The 24165-nt window shown below is 43.4% G+C and overlaps 1 protein-coding gene across 1 annotated transcript; it reads right to left on the bottom strand.

Moving 5' to 3' along the window:
- Nucleotides 1–306: 306 nt before the first annotated feature.
- On the bottom strand, nt 307–23566 carry Polr2B (RNA polymerase II subunit RpII140). Its single transcript, XM_084598874.1, has 14 exons — nt 23435–23566; nt 21611–21834; nt 19451–19563; nt 18676–18895; nt 18157–18315; nt 13403–13764; nt 11138–12460; nt 9793–9887; nt 9585–9706; nt 7813–8031; nt 6912–7133; nt 5457–5617; nt 3318–3513; nt 307–431 (listed from the first exon to the last, which is right to left on the bottom strand). The coding sequence occupies exons 1-14, from the start codon at nt 23451–23453 to the stop codon at nt 342–344; spliced, it is 3525 nt and encodes a 1174-aa protein (XP_084455000.1). The 5' UTR covers nt 23454–23566; the 3' UTR covers nt 307–341.
- Nucleotides 23567–24165: the final 599 nt, after the last annotated feature.

Below are 24165 nucleotides of genomic sequence, written 5' to 3'. Positions count from 1 at the left end.
TTTGTATTTAGTGTGCATACTGCTCAGCAAGTACTGGACTATGTTGTCAGTGCAATGGATCATATACTAGGTGTACCTCAATTCACTGGATACATACAAGATGTTTTGCATTCAATAAGAAAGTTTCTTTCAAAAACTATAAAAAATAGGCCGGTGTGGTCACTTTAGGTGGGCTGTATGGCAAGGCGGAAATTATGAGTGTTGAGCCTAGCTTTCATAGCTTCTGAAATAAATATTTTTATCGAATAATTTGAAACACCGTGTATAATACTGACAACTAAAGGAGTAAAAATTGATAAATGAGCCTTACACATTTAAAAGCTCTTTTAATCAGTCAGAATTTACAGAACCATCATACGAGGTGCTATGGACATGGACATCAGCTCCTGGAACAGCAGTTTACAGGCGTATGGAAGCCGGATTTGAGATATCTGAAAGGCAAACAGTGAAAAATTTGTTTACTGAATAGAGCAACAAGATAAACAGGAAGCACAGAACATCTGCTAGGTAACACAATTTTGTGCAGAAAAGGTTCATGCCATAGGAACACTTCCAAAGAAAGAATGAAGAAAACGGTAGAACATTTGGTGGTAATGTGGCAGCGAGCATTTGGGAAAATTATCCCGTGCTCTGTCCTCTGCTCTCACCAAAACAGAAATTGTGTGCAATAGTATTATTCAAAATGTGCACTATACATGACGTGGCAATAATGACTGCATGTTTCCTCTTTTTTCTTCACTGCCGTATTGGAGTATTCTATGCTAAGCTGCTTGCCTAACACTTGGGCAATACTTGCCTGCAATAATGTACAAAGCTGGCTGTCTTAGCCAAACCAAAATGAGGGGGGACACACAGTGGGATATCCAGTCTTTTCTTGTCCTTTATCCGCATAACAAGCACGTTTAAATATAAGCACTTTGCAAGTGAGAACATTTTTTGTTTCTTAACCCTTACTGACTGTGGTCTTCAGAAAAGCCCCTTCTTGCGACTGATACACATTGACAGTATGCTTCAGAGACTCTATGGTTCTCCATGACCTCTTGCTTGCCCAACTTCTTTAATTTGACTGCCAACTGCTTTCTGCACCCTTGTGTAATACTGCCAATGAGATGAGAAGAGGACCGCTCCAGGCATAAATACGTAACTGCAAAGCCATTGCTAGTGGCAGGTTGACAAAAGAGACATTAATAAGTGGCGTACATCCTGCGTCTGTTTGCACTATGACCCTGATTAGGCAGACGAACAAAGAAATGCTTGAGCAGTAATTTTATAGGAAGTTTGCTCACAATGGCTAAGCTAGGAAAGCAGCTCCCATCATGAGTTGGTAAAGTGTATGGTGGCAAATCATCTATTGGCAGTAAACTACAGTAAAATTTTCCTATTTTGACCCTCCCCGCTAATTTGGAAATTCGGACAACCTAACCAGGAGTGTGATCCTGCACAATGCCCATGCAAGTCTATGGTGTCGGACGCTCACTATTTTCGAACAATGGGCGGGGCTCACTCCAGTTAATTTGGACGGGAGATCGTGGTATGGCAGACCACCAAAATAGAACTCCCGGAATCTCAACTGCATGAAACAATGGAGTCCACACACTTGGTGCTCCTTAGGGCAAGAACAACAGCGATCAGAAGTTCCTCATTTCCGAAACGCTGCTCAGTCACACTGTTTCGGTTTTGCTTTAGCTTCACATCATCCCGTGGCTGCAATCGGCGTGCGCGTCGGCCAGTCACAGTGGTTTGTACGCTGCTTGGCGCAGCACTGTTCTTTTATCCTTAATTTGGAGTGATGTGACAATGTTCTAGCACCCACACATATAGTCCTTGCATGCATCCACATGCTGCTTCCAGTACGCTGCAACTGCACGCTGGTCATTTGCAGTTTCTCAGCACTGCACGCTTCACTACGATGCTTCATCGCATGAACTCTGCAGTGAAGCATCCTCAAAACATGACGGGCTATTTTGTGAAGAGGCACCAATGTAACAGCATTGCACTGTAAAAAGGGTAGCGGAGTCCTTTACGATTCTGGAGTATTTCTAAAACGCTCCAAACAGTGCGTGCAAAGTAAAGCACTTTAAGAAACCAGGAAAAGCTAGTGTTCTCTCCCGGGTTGAGTCTCAAATGAAGGCAAATATCATACCGGTGTTCATTACTGGGGTACAAATGGTTTTTGGCAGTTCTTCCAGGGACATTTGATATTTTGGACTTTCCCTTAATTTGAATTTTCTGGTCCCTTCAAGGCTGAATGAACACAAGCTTCCAGTATTTTAATCACCAGCAGTGGAACCAACCTTCATATAAACTAGAGTTTTTTTAGTGTGCATCGCTGCAAGGCAGTTGTCAGTTTGAGTACTGAAACATGAACTAAGCTCCAAATCAGTGAGCTTTTACTAAACCGTTCCTTGACGGAGTAAAAATAACTGAACTAAACAGACAGTGAGAGTGCGGTCAAATAATGAATTGGCTCGGTTTGTTTTATGGGGTTTAACGTCCTAAAGCAGCTAGGACTATGAAAGACGCTGTAGTGGAGGGTTTCGGAAATTTCGACCACCTGGGGTTCTTTAACGTGCACTGACATCGCACACCACACGGACGGCTTGCTTTTTGCCTCCATTGATTAAATTGTGAAGCAGAGGAAGCAGACGGTATAATTTACAGATACCTTCACACTCAACTTGGACATGCATAGCACCCCTCCAGAAGCCCTTTACAAAATGCGCTGGCCAGACTGGGAAGATGTCAAATTTCGCTAGTTCATGCATTAAACTGGAAGAGAAAGCACCAAGCTCCCCAGGCAGCACAAATGGAAGCGTACTCAAAATGCATTTGCTTTTAACGTGGCAGCTGCTGTACACATACAGTCCATTGTTAAACTTGTACAATTAATTCATTCCACACAGAAGTTAAGCAAACTAAAGATTGAGTATGAGTGCAAAATAAAAACAAAGGTACCAAAAAACTTCTTCAAAACTGCCTTGCCTAACAAAAGCAAAGCTTGGCACACATATACAGTCAACAACCGATTTTTCGAACCTGCTGGGTTTGTGGAAATGCCTGAAAAACCAATTTTAAGAACAAATCACCATTTATAAAATGTCGCGAAAATGTCCTAACAACCAACTATGCCTGAAAAATCAGGGGTGCGAATGTTCGGTCACTGACTGTGAGAATGTAAACAGATAATATTTGTAGGCATGACAGTCTACACTTTAAAACTTTGAATTCAACACCTGAACAAAATCTCCCTCGTGTATCGTTATCGGATGGTTTTGCCTCCAATGCGAACAAATGCAAACTGTCGTTGCCATCAGTACCTGTGTCTTGTTGCGGCAGCCCTTGCATTCGAAGGTGTTGTTACGCAGGTTGGCGATGGCCAGCAGGCCACACAAGTTGCAGATGTGTGCCCGGTATGGGTCGGACACCTCAAACAGCCGCTCTCGCAGAAATTGGGCTGCTCCGTGCGAGATCTGGCAATCCCGCTCCATCTCGCCAAAACGCAGGCCACCGTCCCTGCACACCACGTTACTCAAGATGCAATGCTCGGCCCGAAGGCTGACTCTACTTAACACAAAAACATGACTGCTAACTACAGCAAGGTAATACCTCCAACAAACGTGGGTAGCATGGAGTACATCTAAGTACAACGTGCTCAGTTTAGTTCGTAGGGTTTAACGTCTGAAGCGACTCAGGCTATGAGGGATGCTGTAGTGGAGTGCTCTAAATGATTTCGACCACCTGGGTTTTTTTTTAACATACACTGACATAGCACAGTACCTGGGCACCTTGCCTTTTTGCCTCCATCGAAAGGCGGTCGCCGCAGTGAGATCAAACCAGTGTCCTCGCGATAAGTATAGTACAATGCCCTTACCACTGAGTCCATAATTAAGAGCAGAGGTGGAAGCTCGGACAAGTCGGTACCACATTTCAACGAAAGGTAAAACAGCACAAAACACGAGATAAAAGAAGAAAACGTGTTGTGCGTCGTTTTCTTCCTTCGTTCCATGTTTTGAGCTGATTTATCTTTCTTTATGACACAGAACTTGCAAATCAACTCAAAATTCAAAGCATTACCTGCTTGGTCTCATGGGCATGTGATCGCACTGCGCACGCACAATCACGACATGTTCTTACCTCTGCCAAAGGAGCCTACGACCCAATTCGTTCACTACACAATGGTCGGAAATGTTGAATGTCGAAAGCAAGAGAGCCGCTTTGCATCGGAGGCGGCACAAGCCACAACCGGTGTACTCCCATTTCTGGGATAGGCCCTGGTGTAAATCGACCTCGCAGCCTTACATTATTCTGGACGGAGGAGTGCTATTATCATGGGCCGGTACGAGGTGCACGAAGATGCGATCATGCTCTCTTATTTATACCCCCCCAATGTGCCACTTTCCTGAGGCATAAGGTGCAATTACCCTTCGAAAGTTTAAAAGTAGGAAAGTTTAAAAGTAGGAAAGTTTAAAAGTAGGAAAGTTTAAAAGTAGGAAAGTTTAAAGGTAGGAAAGTTTAAAAGTAGGAAAGTTAGAAGTAGGTAAGTTTAAAAGTAGGAAAGTTGTTGTTGTTGTTGTTGTTGTTGTTGTTGTAGCAGCAGCAGCAGCAGCAGCAGCAGCAGCAGCAGCAGTAGTAGTAGTAGTAGTAGTAGTAGTAGTAGTAGTAGCAGTAATAATAATAATAATAATAATAATAATAATAATAATAATAATAATAATAATAATAATAATAATAATAATGTCTTCGGATCTGATATTTTTGTCTAAATGTGTGAAAACCTAGCACAGAAGCATAAGGGAGAACACTCCTACACAAAGACTGTGAGTGCAACAAAATGGTGGTGCTCTTTGAAACGAAGGCTGTGCACCCACATGACGACACTTCATGGTGCCAGTGTTCTCAACCGGTATCTTAAAGAACCAGTGTTTAAGCTCTCTCATCAATTTAAACAATCAAAGAGTGTTGATAGAAAGGTGTCGCCATCTTCGAATTTGGATTCCAGTGACACTGCAACTGCAAAAGTCAATGTTGACGGAATGTTGGCCCTGAGCATACTTATTTCACAGCATTCCGTGTGGTGGGTGCAACGCAGTTCCCAACACGGCATGTTCACTTCTGTTGCCGGGTGGCATTGTCCCATCACGAGATTGATGTTTGTGGTGCGGCTGCCCCGCCATATGCATAACACGTGCTGACAACTACAGCAGAGCAATTGTGTAGAAGCGACTGAGTGCACATAAGGTCAATGATGCTTTTCCTGGCACCTTACTTCCTGAATTCTTGAACTTCGAAAATGCTTTGAATATACTCAACTTTTCGAATATTGCTATATTTGTTTCACAGCTTGAGTCGGATACCGCATAATTCACTCCAATACTCGAAAGGTTTGAAAACTCGTACAGTCTTGGAGATAATTACCGCTTCTGAAAAACTCTCAGCTAAATTTCACCACAGCTTACCTGGCCCTGCCCTCCATAGGCTGCCGGACAAGAATCTGGACGGGACCTCGAGCTCGGGAGTGGATCTTGTCATCCACCATGTGCTTCAACCGCTGATAGTAGGTGGGCCCTAAGAAAATCTGAGCATTGACTTTTCGACCTGTGTGTCCATTGAACATCACCTGCGGAATAAATGACCACACAAAACCAGATTAGCCTGGATCAGTCCTGCAACTAGCACACAGCAACAGCTAGTCGACTATACTTACACTGTGCACATTAGCATTTATACCCATGTACTATAATGCATACACAGCAAAAAAAAAAAAAAAATGCTAGCCAAAAGAAGACGTTTTGGTGCACAAAGTGCTTTGTGACAAAAAATCTATTTTGTCACAAAATAGCTTTTGTGTCTTGCCTTGGCATAACTTTCTCTTCTGTATGTTGGCAACAAGTTGTGCCAGAAGAAGTGCACAAAAACAGACTCTGCAGATGCTTTCTTACTTCTTACACTTTAAGACTGCCACCACAAACGAAAATTAATTTCTTTCTTAAAATGAGAAAGACAGCAATGTCACTGCTATGCACTTTGTACATATTGATGTAGTCTGATGTACTTAAGTCCTTAAATGTGCATTTCACATTATTGACTAAATTTATATCGCACCCTATGCTGCTCCATATTCTAGTAAATATCCAGTTTAGTGAACTTTCTCTTAAGTGAACTATTTCCTTGGATCCCTTGAAGTTCAATCGAGCGAGAGTTTGCTGTACAACGCAAGGAGAGAGTTTGTACTAATAACACTCAAGATTATAATACGAAATCGTAACTTCAAACATGCACTCATCTGATCTAACATAATGTAAAGTGTCATGTAAGCCTGATGTAAACGAAGCCATTCTCACTGCGAAGCCTGCTGCCGTTGCTTCGCTGTTGTCCATTGCTGCACAGTGCCACCTCCCGGCATTTCCTTAAACCCCTCCTTTTTTCACTACACCTCATTTCACAACCCCGAGCGTGTCAAAAAAAAAAAAAGTTGGTTTCACCTCGCAACTCATGAGCTTGATGGTAGAGTTATCTTGGCGAGCAACAAAACAAAATCTGGTCAGATTCAACCTTGGTTCTAAATATAATGCGGAGTGCGTTCTCAGCAACGTGACTTTTAGAAAAAATAAAAAAGAAAGAAGAACCGTATTAAAATTGCATTACAGTCGCATAAATACGGTATATACATGATCAACATGAACACTGTCGTCTGAAGTGGAGGTGGCCTCAGTCGCTTATGGGTCTAGATGATTTCAATGATGCATCATGAATGCTCAACTTGCTGTTTGTGTTATACGACACAAACGCCACCACCGGCTTTTCTCATAATGAGACATCCAATGCTTTTGCACTAGCAGAGATAAAAAAAAGTATAAAAAAAATTGTGTGCAGTAAAAAAAATGTTGTAGTATCCACATATGCTGCCTTACCTCATTTCCACGAAGGTGATAGCCGTACTCTTGGAGTAGATTGGAGATCTTCTGCACGTTGACCGAATCATTGAAAGGCGTGGCATCACCAATCTCGCCCTTGTTGGCCGACACCTTGCCCTGCAGGCACTCGATAAGATGGCCAATGGTCATACGAGATGGGATGGCGTGAGGGTTGATGATGATGTCTGGTGTGAGTCCCTCAGCTGTGAAGGGCATGTCCTGAAACAAAAGAGCCCGTCATAAGCGTGCGTGAAATGCAGTTCCGTGTAAGGTAGGCTGAATAGGGCGACAGCAAACAAGTCTAACCACACTGCATGACAGCGCACAAACTTTGACATAAAGGCCACAACCGGTGCAAAGCAGGAACAGCAGTGGGCCCAGACTGGTGGTGGTGATTTTAAATGATGACAATAACTGTGACCTGTGGACGCCTGTTTCTTGGTCACGATCAACAGCAAACAACACACGCATCTAATGCAGAGGCCACAAAATTCCAATGGCAACTTATTAGAGTGATTGCAGCCAGCACATCTTGTAAAGGCAGATAACAAAACACTTTAACATTTAATCATTCATTACATGTCTTGCTCTGAGAGTAACAAGGCACCCAAGAAAAAAACAGAATATGAAAAAAAAAAAAAAAGCAATGCTGTGGTACAGACATAGCCATGGCAGCAAACTTTTCTAACCACAGGTCCCGTCATTACGGCAAGTTCCAAAAAATGACTGTAGGCCCTACTTCACTTCTGAACTCGGGACAGAATTGATGGTTTCCTACAAGTTCAGCTACAAAAGCATGAAGAATGAAAACGGTGAACACTGACTTCTGTTCACACACTGCTGCCCCACTGCTCTAGATAAGGGTGAAATGCTCCACACAGTCGCAACAGGGACCCACCTCTTGACGATAGGTGATCCCGCATGTGCCTTTCTGGCCGTGCCTACTGGCGAACTTGTCGCCGATCTGGGGGATTCGCACTGAGCGCACCCGAATTTTGCAGAACTTGTAGCCCTCTGCATTGACAGTCAGCATCACCTGGTCCACGATGCCCGTCTCGCTGTTCCGCAAGAATGTGCTGGCGTCACGCTTGGTGAAACGCCGGTTGGTGCTCTCCAGCTGAAAAATGAAAAGAAAAAAAAAAAAAAAAAAGGAAGTTTGGATAAGGAAGCTGTTAGGTCATCAGATGCGAGTTACTACTGCGTAGTACTGTAAACGTGACACTGCCTACATTCAAATAAAGCGAACTGCTTCTTTCCTTTCTTCAGCAATTCGGTGGACTGAGGGCTAGTCAAGGAGACTGCACAAGTCCTCCTGTCATCCCTTTTAGGGAGACTCATTGGTGGCCACACATTACTTGTCAGTCCGGTGCTCACAGGGAAACTTGCCAGGTTGGAGGAATTTGAATGAAGAGTAAAAGCATTAATTACTGCCAACTTGTGCTCAGTCCCACAGGTACAAAAAAAGAGGAGGAAAAAAAAAAAAAGGCCACTAGCATTTTCAAACCTTCACAGTTTAAATTAAACTCTTCCTAGCCAGAGTGTTTTGCTTTCTAGTCATTTTGAAGTGCATCAATAGTGATAGGCAACAAAATTTCCAGACTTCCTTTAAATGCGGCATAGAAACTCCAACTGCCTTATATGTTACAACTCACACAATTAGGAAGACACTTACGCTTCACCTTAAAAGCAGACAGTGGCTTCAATACTGCAGTTTCATTCCTCAGATATTTTTATACTTTTTTGTTAAAGACGGTTTTTTGAGAAAAGAAGTGCAGTATCTGTCTAGCATCTCAGTGGGCACCTACACATACAATCAACGGCATAATATAAAAAGTATATATGGCATCAGTTCGAATCACTACCGCAAACTAGCCTCCACCTTGATTAGCAGATGGATGGTAAATGGGAAGCAAAATGGTATGACACCATCACGAACACTGCACAAAGAAAGGTTACATCAAAAGTATGACACGAAATCACGTGCATATGACAGAGTTGATTTTTGCATTATAACTATGACAATGCCGATGCTGACTTTTGTGTGATGTGGGGCCCAGTTTTAAGTTTGTAGGCTTACATTAAAATTCTCAATGTTACATTTCGCTGATGTCTGTCTGTCTGTCTGTCCAAAACCTCTTCTGGGGCTCAAAATGAAATAAAATGCTTTATGGCCACAGGCATGCTAACAAATCAGCTTTGCTAGAGACTGCATTAGGGTACCACACCATCACTACAACGAAACATTCTGCAATGTCTTCATCAACTTCCATCCGTGTGTAATGGATCCAGAACACATCATTATTGCATTGCCCTCTTGAAGTACGTCGAGCAGCCGCAAAATTTTATAGTGCACTACCACTAATCTCCCCAATCACTCATTTAACCACTCTATGTTCAAAGCCCACTTGGCTTTGAAACCGAAGCCTCAAATCCAAACCAAAACAGAAATGGAACCCGACATGCTAGCACATCTAAAATCGAATTTGGCCTAACCACACTAAATCATCTTAGGCCTTGAAAACCAAGCCTCAAATCCAAACCAACACAGAAATGCAACCCGACGTGCTAGCACATCTAAAGTCGCATTTGGCCTAACCACACTAAATCATCTTTATTTCTCTGAGGTCTCAACCTTCCTTACTGCACCAATAAGAATGTGAACTTGCTTACGTCGTCATCATTTTCTGGCAACGTGATGGTCTTTCCGATGATGACATCGTCTCCAGACACCCTGGTACCTGGTGCTATAATGCCATCGTCATCCAGCTTGTCATAGATGGCATTTCTCATCCCTGGAAACAGTTACACCACATTTACGCCACATATTGATGCCTATCACTAAAATCATAGTGCTTTAACTTGGCTGTAAGTGACCTACCTTGGCAGGTTTCTCGTGTTGGCTTCTCAAATTGTTCTTCCTGGTCGCCAACCCTCTTGCATTCAGAATCTTTGTATGACCGGTAAAATACCGACCTACAAAGAGAAATCACGTACTGGTGCAAAATTTTTGTGATACCAAGCATATACCAATGTTGAAGTAATGCATCTCAGTATACTAATTATATTTCATCACATTTTACGTTCTGCATGTGGGGAATGTTATATACCTCCCTATTCATAAAGAGCTACAACCTTGCTCCGAAACTTGCTTCATTTCTTATGCCCTTCTGATTCCATACATCCAAGGTGCTAAGAGGCAAGCATGTTTTGAGCAATTCCACAAGTGTTGGCCTATCAGAATCTGCAAATTAACAACTCTGATAAAGCATGGTCCAGGATCCCTCCCACATTCATAATATTCCCACATTTCAACCCTTCGCAGTGTGATCTAAACACTTGCTGTGGAAGTCCGGGTATGAAGACGAAATGCAATACTACATTTGCTAACAAAGATGCCCTGCGCATACCTTGTTTTATCTCACTATTTTTATGCGTCTCTCATAGCCAGAGTCGCTTTGAGATGTTAGACTCCCCCCCAAAAACAAATTCTATGCTGCACTCAGCAGGCTGAAGCTGGTCTACAGTCCAGTTAAGAGAACAGAATCAATTTCTGTGATCCTCACTACAGAGAAAAAGCATGCAAACCTTAGGTTACCTACACCTTTCCTGCACATATGTTCCATGCAATGATTTCAATTCAGCAGTCTGAAGCCTTCACTAAAGCAGTCATTACACAGCATAGCAAACTAAAAATGTACTAATGAGTGGGTGCAGATTTTGTGGCTCTCAGTCTGCGCAGTACTGCACGGAACTAGCAAGACACAATAGTTGAAAAAAAAAAAAAAAAGAAGAAATACATGTGCAGCTTTTCATTCTTCACTTAAGTTTATCCTTAAAACTTTGCAAGCAAGATAATCTCTGCAGCACAAGTTCACAGTCAAATCACAGATCCCTGAAGATGTACCTTAGTAAAAGTTCAGCCTTTTAACTTGAGGTTTGTCAGTTCTGGCAGTACATAATTACCAGCCCTGAGTGCCTGCATCCCACAAACTAGAGTGTACCATATCTAGGAAGCAGAAGAGGAATAGTGGGGCATCATGCACAAGCAAATGCAGAGACTATGAGCATCACTCTCTTTGATAATGGGAACAACACCATGTGCTCGTTAAAAGCACCAACATTTTTCACCTACGTTTCTTCTACTTGTTCCGTATCTGACACACATCGCTACCATCACCAAGCACACAAAGCTGTAAGAAGCACGCTCTAGATCATCCACCTACCTGAAGAATCCTCGGTCCACTGCTGAGGCATTCACAATGATGGAGTCCTCCTGGTTGTAGCCCGTGTATGACATGATGGCCACAATGGAATTGATGCCAGCTGGCAGCTCACGGAAACGAAGGTACTCCATTGAACGTGTCGTAGTTAGTGGCTTGTGGGGATAGTAGAGCACATGGGCGAGAGTGTCCATGCGCACGTGAAAGTTTGTGATGTAGATGCCCATAGCCTGCTTACCCATAGCAGACTGGTATGTGTTACGGGGCGACTGGTTGTGGTCAGGGAAGGGGATGATGGAGGCACACACACCTAGGATCATAGATGGGTGGATCTCGCAATGGGTGTAGGTAGAACAGTAAGCAAGTCCTTTATCCTGCAGATCATCAGGGGTCATGGACAGCATAACCGTTTCTTCCTCGAGAGTGTCAATGTATTCAACCACACCACTGGCCACCAAGTCCTGCCAGCTGAAGTTATTGTACTCGCGGTCCTTGAGGTTGTCAATGTGGCGTCGTTTCAGCAGCAGTTTCTGGTCTTCCACTATGAGCAACGGCCGGCAGATGCGGCCGGCATCCGTGTAAATCCGGATTTCGCGGTCCCTGATGTCTCGCACCATGGACACTTCTGACACAATGATGTCCATCTGTCGGCGAAGCTTACGGAGAGTGTTCATCAACTGGTCCGGGTCTCTGTGGATGCCTACCCAGCATCCGTTGACAAAGATCTTTGTGGCCTCTGCAATGGCCGACGGGGCAATCTCTTCCAGGTTCTCCATGCTCCATTCCTCCAAGAATTCGAGAATGGGCGACGGTTGTGAACCAACTGAAATGTATGACATGAGTGCCAGATTCTTCACGAGTCCGACAGCGTGGCCCTCTGGTGTCTCGGCAGGGCAAATCATGCCCCACAATGTGTTGTGGAGCTGGCGAGGCTTTGCCAACTTGCCGTCCCTGCCAATGGGTGAGTTGACACGTCTAAGGTGGGACAGTGTCGATGCGTAGGTGAGTCGGTTGAGCACCTGAGACACTCCGGCACGTGCCTGGTGGGCCTTCTTCTGGTCACCCCAGTTTCCTGTTGCCAGGGAGTAGCGCAGGCCATCAGTGATGATGCGGGTCTTGATGGCCAGTTCCAAGTTGAAGTCTTTGCCACGGTCAATGAACTTCTGGGCGTACATTCGCACCTCCTTGGTGAGGTTACGGAAAAGCCCACGGAACAGGAAAGCCATCAACGGACCGGCCAAGTCCAGACGCTTGTTGCCATAGTGATCACGATCGTCAAGCTCTCTTCGCCCCAGAGCAGCAAGCAGCAGTCGATGAACCATGTACCTGCGCAATCATTCATAGAACCCATAATGTAAATATCCTACTGACAGCCCATTGACAGCTGTCTCAACGACATATGAGGAGCTACCATACAATGTTGTCTAACACTTGCACTCCAAGAAGTGAAACAGCTTGCTCTGGATAAGGAAAATTTTAAACCAAAGGTCATTCTATAGAAGAATGGTCTTTGTATTGAGTGGGATAAATCCCAATGAATGCATTGAAGGTGCATGCTTTTTCCAAAAACACTTTTTTGATAAACAATACTGCCATTTTGTATTCAAGGCAATGCTTGAGTTAAAATGTTCACATCACTTGCCCAGCTCTAATAAACCCAGCACTGTAACACTTTACGTGACAGTGAGACATACATGAACCATGATCTACAAGTGTAGGTTGATGTGGTATGCCTATATACCATATTTTTGCTTGCTGAATATTACCAAACTATCAACTAAACTATTCAGCGAACGTCTATATTTCACTAATAGGCCTGCTTGGTGCTCTGCGCTTCTTTACAAGTGCAGGTGTACAGTTTCACTCTGACGACTGTAGCAGGAAGCAATGAATTTGAAAAATTCAGATGTTTACCGTCTTAATCAGCCAGGGATCTCATAATACTAGTTCTAAAGCAGTTTGACAGCTTAAGGCGAGCTTTCTTACATAGTCAAAAAGACTGCAGCATGGATACATACCACACCACATCTGAAACATTTTTACAAAGTTATTGGTACCAATATTTAGCAATTTTTCTAAGAAAGGTATGGTAAAAATGGCTTGAAAGTGATCCTGATGCAATTTTACAATTTGTATGCGTGTGAGACATGCGTGCAGCATATGCCTCATTAAAGGGCGACAGCTGCAGGACGTTCCAAGCCCTTCCAGCTATACATGAACACAATACATAAGACGTACAAACCCCACAAAATGCCACATATGACTCACCCAAGGTAGTAAGCTTTCTTTGTCTCGCAAAAGTCGCTCACACCAACGTGTGGAAGCATTTCCTTCTGCAGGATTTCCTTGGAGTATTTAATACGCTTCTCCTTCGTGACACCTGGTCTTGCTCCACGGGAGCCAATGAAGTTCAGCGCTACATTTTGCTCCTGAATTACAAAGGCTTCATCCAAGGAAGGCTTGACCATCTCCATCATTTCGGGGTCTTCGAAGTCATAAATAATGTGCTCTAAAATGTCGCGGTCGGCCACAAAGCCAAGTGCTCGAAATACAATCATGATGGGGATCTCTTGTTTGATGTAGGGCAAGATGGCAATGATTCTCTGGCCAATGGCACTCTTGCGAACGCCCTGCACAAAGGCGAAAACATGTCTGAGCATTTCACCAAAATATTTCAATCTGAGGTTTGCAAATATACCGGGTGTGTCAACTAAACATAACAAAGGTTTAAAAAACGACCGTGTGTCCTTGCACAGTGAAACCAAGCTGTAAAATAGTCACGTGGCCTAGTCTACAGAACTTTCTTTCTTTCTTTTTTTTTTTTTTTCAGTTCTTCAAACATTATTAGAGTAAAACCTCGTTACAAGAGCCAATCAAGGGACCCGAGAAAGATGTCTCTTGTGACCAAAAATGCCAAAAACACTAAGGAGTCGGACTAGATCAGTTTACTGAGCATCAGTATATACATGTATGTTTAAATAAACAGGTTAACACGAACTTGTTTAGGGCGGCATTAAGAATGTGAGCGCAGAGTGTATTAGCTTCCTTCCCAGCTTTTGGAGGTAGAGCACTTCACTTTGCAAGCCTTCCTGTTGCACGCAATACCTTTGAAGCACTCTTAGATGCTGGTCAGCCTCAAATACTGACACTTTTTCCCCGAAAAATGTCCTCACCATCATCATCCTACCCTTCTAGTTCATCACCTATAGCACATAACATTTACTCGAGCGAGGATTGCACGGCCTAAACTTTTTCGGAACACACAAGGTCCACAACTGCAGATGCAAGCTCTGCAATAGATTGCCTAGATTGCCTCTTGGATGCTCGACAAGCTTCATCTTCAAGCAAGGTTTTAGCAATGACAGAAATTTCAGTGCAATTAGACAATAATCGCAACTATGAGATGTGCGACATCCAGCGGCAGAACGAAACAGAATTGAGCCAAGAGAATGAAAAGTGCCGCGGATACGAGTTAGTACGATGACGGCCGTGTTGCATGAGCTTATCTTGGTTCTGACTGTTCAAAATAGTGAATAATTTACTCTAGGGACCTAAAAAAATTGTATTTAGCAACCGGGTGTCTCTTGTAACTGTGCCTGCGATGTTGTTAACACGGCGAACGTCGGAAAACCAACCAAACCAGTTTCAAACGTCTCTCATAATCGAGTGTCTCTTGTAATAATATTTATTGTACTAGTACAAACCAAGGAACTTTTTATTTACAGTGAAAGCTCGTTAATTCACAACTCGTTAATTCAAAATTTTGGATAATTCGAAATAGTCATCGTGGTCCGGTCCGCAGTGCATAGAAGTCTATGCGCGTAACAGCTCGTTAATTCACTCAAAAATTGGCGCCGCCACCCATAATTCGAACTGCGCGCCGCCAAGCGGCGCTGTTAAAAACCATCGTTGGAAGCTTTCACGGCAGAACGATAGATGGCACAACCATCGGGGCGCCGCTAGGGTGCTGGAACAAGTACTAAACAGTCTTTCCTGCCGCGACTCCTTCGAGGAACGACGTTTTAGTGTTATCGACCACGGTTTCGTGTTGCATTTCGTGAGCCCTCGTTTTGCACGCCGCTTGTTGTGAGCTTGTGTCCGCGAGATGTGTTCGCGTGGGAAATACTGTGCCAAGACGGTGAAGGAGAAAGTGGCTATTTTACGCGAGGTGGATGAACGGAAGGCCAGCAAAGTGGAAATCGCGAAAAAGCACGGGATTCCACCAAGCACGTTGTCGACGTACGTCCGAAATAGGAAGGCCATCGAGGATGCCTATGAAGCCGAAGATTTCGCCAGCAACAGAAAAAGGCGTCGGTTAGCCAAGTATCCGGAAATTGAGACCGCTGTGATCACGTGGGTGAAAGAAATGAGAAGCGCTGACATTCCACTGAGCGGCCCAATTATCATGACGAAGGCGGCAGATTTCGCCCTGCGCTTGAATGTGGAAGATTTTGTCGCCTCCGAAGGATGGTTTCACCGCTTTAGAGACAGACATAATCTTGTCTTCCGGGTGTTGTCTGGAGAAGCCAAAGAAGTGGATGCAGAAACTTGTGCCACGTGGCGAAGCGGTGCTCTGCAGCAGTACTTAGAAAGCTACTCGGCACATGATATATTCAATGCTGATGAGACGGCTTTGTTTTATAAGCTCCAGCCCGACAGAACAGTAACATTTAAAGGGGACAGCTGCGCTGGCGGCAAGCGAAGCAAAGAGCGGATTACTGTTCTGGTCGCCGCTAATATGACCGGGACGGAGAAGGTCCCTCTTTTTGTTGTCGGCAAGGCACATAAGCCTAGATGTTTCAAGAACATTAGGACGCTGCCGACGGAATACTCCGCCAACAGCAAGGCGTGGATGACGGGCGAATTGTTTAAAAAATGGCTCTTGAAATTCGATCGGAGGATGGAGCTAGGGAAGCGTCAAGTTCTCCTCATTGTGGATAACTGCTCGGCACACAAAGTCGACGCCGAGCTGAAAGCCACAAGGCTCGTCTTTTTGCCCGCCAACACGACTGCGGCCTTGCAGCCGATGGATCAGGGGGTGATCAGAAACATCAAATGTTTCTATAGGCGCCACATGATCGAGCGCATGACTTTGTGCACTGGAAACCAGAAGACCAGCACCATCACATTGCTCACAGCAATGCACATGTTGGTGCGTGCATGGGAGCAGGTCACGCCGTCCACAATTGCAAACTGCTTCCACCACTGTGGCTTTGCTGCCGGAAGTATGAAAGAAAGTGGCGACGATGGGAGTCCGGAGCCTCTGCCTGCGGCTGTGCGTGCTGTGCTGCAGGACGTCAGTTTTGATGATTACGTTGGAGTAGACAGCGATGCAGCAGTGTGCGGTGCCCTAAGTGATGAGGACATTGTCGCTGAAATTGTTGGGGAGCAGTCTGTCCCAGAAGAGGCAGAAGACGAGGACGACGACGAGGAGCAAGAGCCCGTGCGTCCATCCGCGGCAGAAGTTATGGGAGCGCTGAATGTCGCGCGCCTTTTCTTCAGCTTTGAAGAGGGGGAAGAAGACTCCCTGCGTCGCATTCGCATGCTAGAAGACCGAGTGAGTACGGTAGCCCTCAGAAAGAAGAAGCAGAAAATGATAACAGACTTTTTTGCTAAATAAATGTTTTTCGTGCCCTCCGGGCATCAAACGCCTTCATTTTTGCTCACTTTCATTAGTTCGAATTTTGGTTAATTCGAACTGGCCTGGCGGCCCCGTGGAATTTGAATTAACGAGCTTTTACTGTATTGACTTTAGGAACAAGATGTCAATTGAGAATGTGGAGATCACGCTCAAAAAGTGAAAGGAGCTGATTGAAATGTTTGCCCCAAGGTACCATTTATGTACTAATATAATTTTGTTTTTCTATTTCTGGAAGATAAATTACACAAAAAAAGCCCTCTATGTGACAAAGGTGCTGAAATTGCAAGACCCGTCTCGGAGAACAAAATTCGCATTATTCTGGACTGCTCTTCACGAGGAGCTTTGCATGAACACTGGGCAAGAGGTATGAGCCAAAAGCTGGTCACATTACGACTTTCTTTGAAAGTAAGTAAATTAAGCTGCACAAATGTTACCTCCTTGCAAAGATTGTGTAGCTAGACATTTTGTGAGACGACCTACAACTTCAGTATTGGCACTTTGCTCCTCAAATGAACAATAAAAGGTTAGCTAATTACTCTACAGGCCACACGCATACCTCCTAACTGCAGGAGCGACATCAACAGTCGGTCATCGGAGAGTCAAGGCGCAAGGCATGGCTGACAAAACACAAGATGACTGGTGAAACAGGTGCTGAGGAATGTCACTCCAAACCCTTCACTCATGATAATAGGTAGCCCATTCATCCCTTGTGTATTAATTTCTGCATATTGCATTGATTTTTCTGCGCGCCTGTATATTCGTTACTTAATACCTGCCTAGTAAGTTACCCGAAAATTGTATTCATTTTGTCATAGGAGGTCCTCCGGGCAGTTTATACTTCGGGACCTCCTTCTGTAATACTAATAATCATGTACATTTATCTACAATGAAAATAAAGGTGGTGATTATGATAACACAAGCCCTACGATGGGCTCCAAGTGCTAGCAGTCAATTCTATGAGGAAAGAGCAAGCTGAACCAGGTGACAAGTGCAAAATAATGCCGCTTGGAAATGTCACGATGCTGTGCCAAGAGTTTGGGTTCACAGAAAATTGCTATTTGTAAGGCTGGAACAGCAAAAGAATAAACTGATTTGAACAGCAAATACTATTTCCAAACAATCAGAAGTATCAAATTCACTCATCCCTAATATAAATGACAAGCCTCTTATTGATTGTACAACTATTTCAGTAAGTTGTTGCCATGTCATATTCTACTTTGCATGATGTACCTACAAAGTTAGCTGAAAGCCTGCTTTCTCGTCACTGAAAAAACTTCTGCCCTCTAGAGACAGCTGTACTTTGATACTTATAAATAAAAAAATGAGTCAGAAGAAAAAATTGAAGAAAAAAAAAGCCTTCCAAGATGAAGCTTATTCTCACCTGGCCTCCCCTAGCCATCATGTTGACCCAAAGGGTACTGGTAGGTCGAGATGAATGTTCAAGGCATGAGCGGCACTCAGCCTTATAAGCATATTTGGAGTCCTTCATTTGGAACACATACACTGTGTTGGTTGCCATCTTCTCCTGGGCAATGAGAACCTGCAAATACAGATGGACACAAGGATATTAGTGCCATAGCTCAGCGTCTGCTATATAAGAACCTGGGACCTGCAGAGAAAAAAGATATGACCGCTGGTCATGTGTACATGTGTAGGGAGCACCTTTAGAAGCAAATGGCCAAAATCTTGGTCAGCTAACTTTCAGGCTTAGAGGTGAGATAAACCAACAATCAAATGATGACAGGGATGACTATAACACGGCCAGTTTCTTCACAACCTGTGTAAGCGTAATTTTATACGAATTGAAGGTGACAAGATTTTTCTTTCGTAAAGATTACATAAAAAATAGTCAGCTGCCACCAGAGCAAATCATGGTATAAGTCCCCCTCTTTTCACTCACTTTCTCTGAACCATTGATGATGAAGTATCCACCGGGATCCAAGGGACACTCGTTCAGTTCACTCAAGTCACGATCAGTAAGGTTGTTGAGAAGGCAGTAGGTGGAGCGAAGCATAATGGGAATCTTGCCAATGAAGGTCTTCTGATGCTGTGTCTCTACAGCTTCCTCATTTTCCTTTAGCACTGTTTTGGTGATGTCTACGTAAAGTGGAGCGGAGTACCTTCAAGGAAAAAAAGCAGCCCTTACAGTTAAAAGTACATGATAAAGTGACAATACACAATGTAAACATGCATGCAGAGCTAAGCTCTGCACATCAATAATTAGACATTCACCTGAAGGCAACCATGCACTTTTCTGAGAAGCATAGCCATTTTGAAGCGTAAAATCTTTGCCACTTGAGGCGAAAATTCATTCTCCTAGCTAAAAACAATTTTGATTACAATATCAGCTAGTACAATAAGTAGTGCTAGTACACTAAATTAGTCGAGAATTTCCGAAGTAATAGCACGACAATCAAGACTACAGCTTGTTTAATTTCAATAACAAGATGTTAAAATGTAGTCAATGCTCACACTGAAAGCAACCTCTATAGTTATGATCCCATCAATGAGCTACATTACTAGTGTACATAAAATATGAAGTGAGGTCCAAGGCAAAGACCTCTCCTCCACCACTAACGTATCGCGAGGTACTAATGTATACAGTGTGGTTAAGCACCATGGACTAAATATGCGCCCAAAAAGCAGGATGTCAAATCCAGAATATCACTGCTCACGTTAGGTTTCTGAGCCGAGCTTCATTAGGCATCATAGGACTGGGTGCTCCATCCTTTTCCCAATGAGTTGGCTTGGACAGGTAGATTTGCTCAAACTTCAGAAGGTAGCGAGGCTGCCATAAGCAAAAGACAAAAAAACACCAGTGCACTCAGTTTCGTGGGCTCTGAAAACAGGTAAAATGGAACACAGAACTATTGTTGCTCACATTAACAGCACACTCATAGATCAGGCCATACATCATTAATGACACCAGTAGGCAAAAAAATAAAAAAGAAATATAGATAAAAAAAGTACTGAGTCTCATTACATAACTTCCTTCTCTTGCAATGCAATGGCGAATAAATTTGACTAAGTGTTAAGGGGGGATGTGGGGATCAGATCATGAAAATAAAAAAAAAAAAGAGTTGTTTTTAGAAAAGTTAGCTCTTTGGCAACTAGTACAACACTAATTCTTTCTTGTACTAAAATATTTCACTCAAGAGCAAATTCTAAGTGCTCCAAATAAATATACAGACAATGTAATGCAGGAAATGTATGTTAGTTCAGAACTGGCTTGTTCAATCAAAAGTTTGTTTTGAGCGTATCACCTTTGTTTTGAGCGTATCAACCAGAACGAAATTATGAGTGTCTTGATTTAAACCACACTTCTTATTAAAACCATTTGCAGACACACAGCCAGTATTGTAGTCGTTCTAGCCTTTCCATGAACAAGCAATGTGTAAACAACGTGTAAACTATGACAAAAAAAGAAAAAAAAAAGCTACTGAAGGTATTATAGTGAAACTTTATATCTGACTGTCTGATGCTATTGGCAGTCAGTGTTCTAATTTGCATCTATCTAAGTCAAAAAATAAGAAGGTTGCTTCCAATCCCCTTATCCCCACTTAAATTGACCGTTACATAGCAGCAGTTGACACTTATGAATCCATTTTGTGGCATCCTTCTTCTATGCTCTCCAAGAGAGCTGACTATCCAGCTAATAGGTGTTGCATATTTGAGAACATGCAAGTGCATATTAAAACAAAAATTCATTATTATTAATGAGGTATACAAAAAGAACAGCTGGAACAAAATCCGCACAAAAAACAGCCGAAAGTTCATGCTTGTAGTGTTTCTTTTGTATTTATCCTTGTTTGTGCCCACTTTTGTGTCCTCAAGTATCATGCTCAATGCTCAAAGCATGCATTCATCTAATAGATAACACTGTAATCTCACTCACCCCCCACCAATCAGTATAAATGGTGGGACTAAGAGCAAGGATGTTTAGGTATTCCCTCCTCTCACTCTGCAGCATCACACCAGCATCACATTTCCCTATTCCATTTAGAGTCATTTGTACCTCCCATAAACTATGCCCCCCCCCCCCCCCCCCCTTTCTGTCTGTTTTTATAGTCTATACGCAAGCACACATACACTTTAGAACTTGCATTTTGAATGGAAGTCACATCCTTGAAAAAAGAGCCTTTAAAGAAACACTGAAGACAAAGTGAACTCCTCCTGCATAGGCGGGTTACCACATTCCAACAATAAGAATGCTCTTACACTCCTGACGGAGTTGTACAAGCTAGAATATGAGCCCATATAACCCCCCTCCTCCCCAAAAGACATGTAGAGAATTTTGGCTAGAGTTCTAATATAGTGCGAAAGTGGTGTTTGGATAGGTATTGCTCCTCTGTTACCTAGCTTTGTGTAGTTGATTGGTTTGGTTTGGTTTGGTTTGCAAGGTTTAACGCCTCAAAGCAACTCAGGCTATGAGAGACGCCATAGTGGAGGACTCCTGAAATTTCGACCACCTGGGGTTCTTTGCACTGCCATCGTACAGCAGACAGACACCACTCAGTTTCACCTCCGTTGAAATGCAGCCACCGGCGTTTCATTTTACAGGCACAGAAGCATAGCACTAACACAGTGCTCCTTTAAAAGGTGTTGGTTCCCGTCATACACAGACAGGTAAAAATTAAGGAAATCCACACTATAAACCTTGTTCTTGAAAGAGATGTAACTGTTCTCAAACATGCATAGAATGTAACGCCTAATATATTCAATTACTGATGCTCTTGTGAGGAACATAATATAGTGTGACAAGGCAAACTGGAAACGCTGCTTCCACATGCAGCAGCTTTTATGCTACAACAGAGTAAGGCAAAAGAGTGGCGTACCGGATTCTCGACCTCGCCCGAAGTGTGCTGGGCCTCGGCCTGCAGGTCGATCTGGGGAGTGTCCTCCACAATGCGCTGCACTGACATCTGGATGAACTCATCAAATGAGTCCAACTGTTGCCGCACCAGGCCCTTTTCATCAAAGTAAGCGCTGATGACAATCCAGCAGGCCTCCTGCCACAGGTCTGGAGTGATCTCCTCCGACTCGTCCTCACCAAATCCATCTGAAAGAAGGAAAAGAGGATATAGCATAAAGCTCTATTTTAGCAGTCACATGTCATACTGAAAGTATGCAAATCTTATCAGAAAAATCTCACTTCAGTTGCGAAAAGCTCATGCCACAAGCAAGACAGCAAAATAGCCAAAGAGCAAAAAGACTATGCTGAGTATGTGCACTATCCTTTGGCCACGGCTAGCTAGGTCAGATAAAATATATTGCTGCTGCAGATAACTTTGCAGTAATTTATGTAATTCAACATCTTTTGAATGCAAACTACAGTATAAATTGAGAACTAAATTTTGTTTTATTTCATAAATATGCATGCTAAAGTGTCACTGTCTTAAAGCATGGCATACACGGTTACCAAAAACAGAGGAAAGCTCAGTAATGAGAGGTACAATTCATAATGTTCAATGCATGGCTGATTTAGGAAAATCTTGAGAGGCTATTTTTAATGTGGCCAAAGATCACATGAGCAGTCACGGGCTTTTCAATTAGCTTGCATTCCAGGCGACATCACAGCTGCAGAAGTGCGTTGGAAACATTTTGCATGACTTAACTACCTGCAGCTGCATATTACTGCTATGCAAGGCATGCACATTACAATAAAAATATTTCCTTTGAATAAAAATCAGTAACACCTTTACTGAAACAGTGATGGAATGTAAGAGAAAACTGTGTCAAAATTACTTTACTGACGTTAACAAATAAAAGCAGTGAAATAAGAATGAGGTCAACCCACAGACTTCTCTGAGGTGCATTCACAGCTTCTCGTGGGCAGTTTTTGCTCCTTCTTTTCAACACATCTACACATCCTCAAGACATGCTGTAAGCCATGTAAGTACGTAAACATTCAGCTTGAGAAACGCAGACAGCAATTCAAAGCGGGGATTTAAGCTATTCAGTTGGTTCACACAAGCCTGTATACCAAAGGTCGTCGTCTTGCTAACTTTCCGCGCATTACGTCTTGTACTTCTGGCTATTCTTGCTAGCCCGCTGTCGTCTAAATAACCTGAGTCACGCAAGGCACTTTGCAACAATGTCAACTATACAAGAGGCTTGAAAACAGTTCGCCGAGTACACACAGAGTTTCTCCACTGTTTTTTTTCTCCGGCTACACGATAGGTCAACCCGATCATTCAGCCTCCACTGAGCCTGAGCAGGGTCAGAAATGGGAATCGAATGGTTAATTCGAGAGATTTAAGTCTGTTTAGTGTGCATTACCAAAATGTATTTAAACAACTGGGAGCCGGTAGCTAATTGCGCACTGAGGTATGTGCACGAGTATTTCCATGCAAGCGATTGCTCTTTTTCATACACTGGCATTCATACGAGCTTCCCCAGTTTAAAAATGCAATACAACACACTTATGTGATGTTTAAATGACCACATAGTTATATCACAGTTGCTCTGAGCATTCACACAGAAATACAACTTTTCTGAACTGACAGACGCGCAGAATTTCGAATATGCAAACTTTGAGAGACTTGGCATGAACTTCAATGGAAGAAACAAACAGGTGTTCTCATGACAACCTACATCCTCATGCGCACGAGCCTGTGTGAGTCACAAACCTTCACTATTAACATTAAAAAACAACTTACCTTCTTCTGCCTCATACATTACGACGCAATGTACACTTCGCGTTAGCAGCGCAATAACGCTGCGCCGCTACAAGTGCTGTGCTTGTGCTGTCGTTCCTGAGTAAGGCTTGTTCACTAATTTGGAGTTTCTCGCTCCGAACAGAGGTCGCTGCCTTTTTTTTTTTCACTGCTCAGTGGCGCCCCCTAGAGCACCAAGATTTGGGCGCCAAGTTTATTTATGCCGTTTCCGCTTTATTTCCCACATTATCCTGCGAAGTCATGGAAAGTATTTTGAGGCCGACCGAGAAGCCAATGATGCGTAAAGGGAAATATACGAAGAGTCCATGTTATTAACTTTGTGCTGCTGTCCAATGTGCTGCTTTCAGCGTTCGTCCCATCTCGCACTGCGGATCGTTACTATGTGTGTTGGAATGGCTTGGACGTAAGTCAAGATATGTATATATGCGAAGATTCTAACAACAATGCACCGCTTGCTTTATGAGACGATGATATGCCTCAGTATTTATTATATTGCCATAGATGCTGTTTCCGTATGAGCCGGAGCATGAGCCCGAGGACTGCTCACAGGTGCAGTGAGCACACGGCCCCCGTAATCTTGGAAACTGTTGCCTCGCACTTAAACGAGCGGTAAAAATTCTTGAAGGCCGACATGAATACATCCACGTCCATCCCAAAGGTCGGGAACTTGCTGTGCGGCGCGTGGCACAGCACGTAGTGTACAAAAGTCATGT

The sequence above is a fragment of the Amblyomma maculatum genome, chromosome 3 (assembly GCF_055883805.1).
Source record: "Amblyomma maculatum isolate TAMU_Amacu chromosome 3, ASM5588380v1, whole genome shotgun sequence".
Lineage (NCBI taxonomy): Eukaryota > Metazoa > Arthropoda > Arachnida > Ixodida > Ixodidae > Amblyomma > Amblyomma maculatum.
Note: the sequence above shows the minus strand (reverse complement) of the source record. Positions and strands in the feature narration are given on the sequence as shown.

What these genes read in the sequence shown, in the direction of transcription:
- Polr2B (XM_084598874.1), bottom strand. An exon ending in AAGAAAGCTTACTACCTTGG is followed by an intron (nt 12,461 to 13,402) that starts GTGAGTCATATG and finishes ATGATTGCGCAG; the next exon opens with GTACATGGTTCATCGACTGC. An exon ending in AACACGAGAAACCTGCCAAG is followed by an intron (nt 9,707 to 9,792) that starts GTAGGTCACTTA and finishes AACTGTTTCCAG; the next exon opens with GGATGAGAAATGCCATCTAT.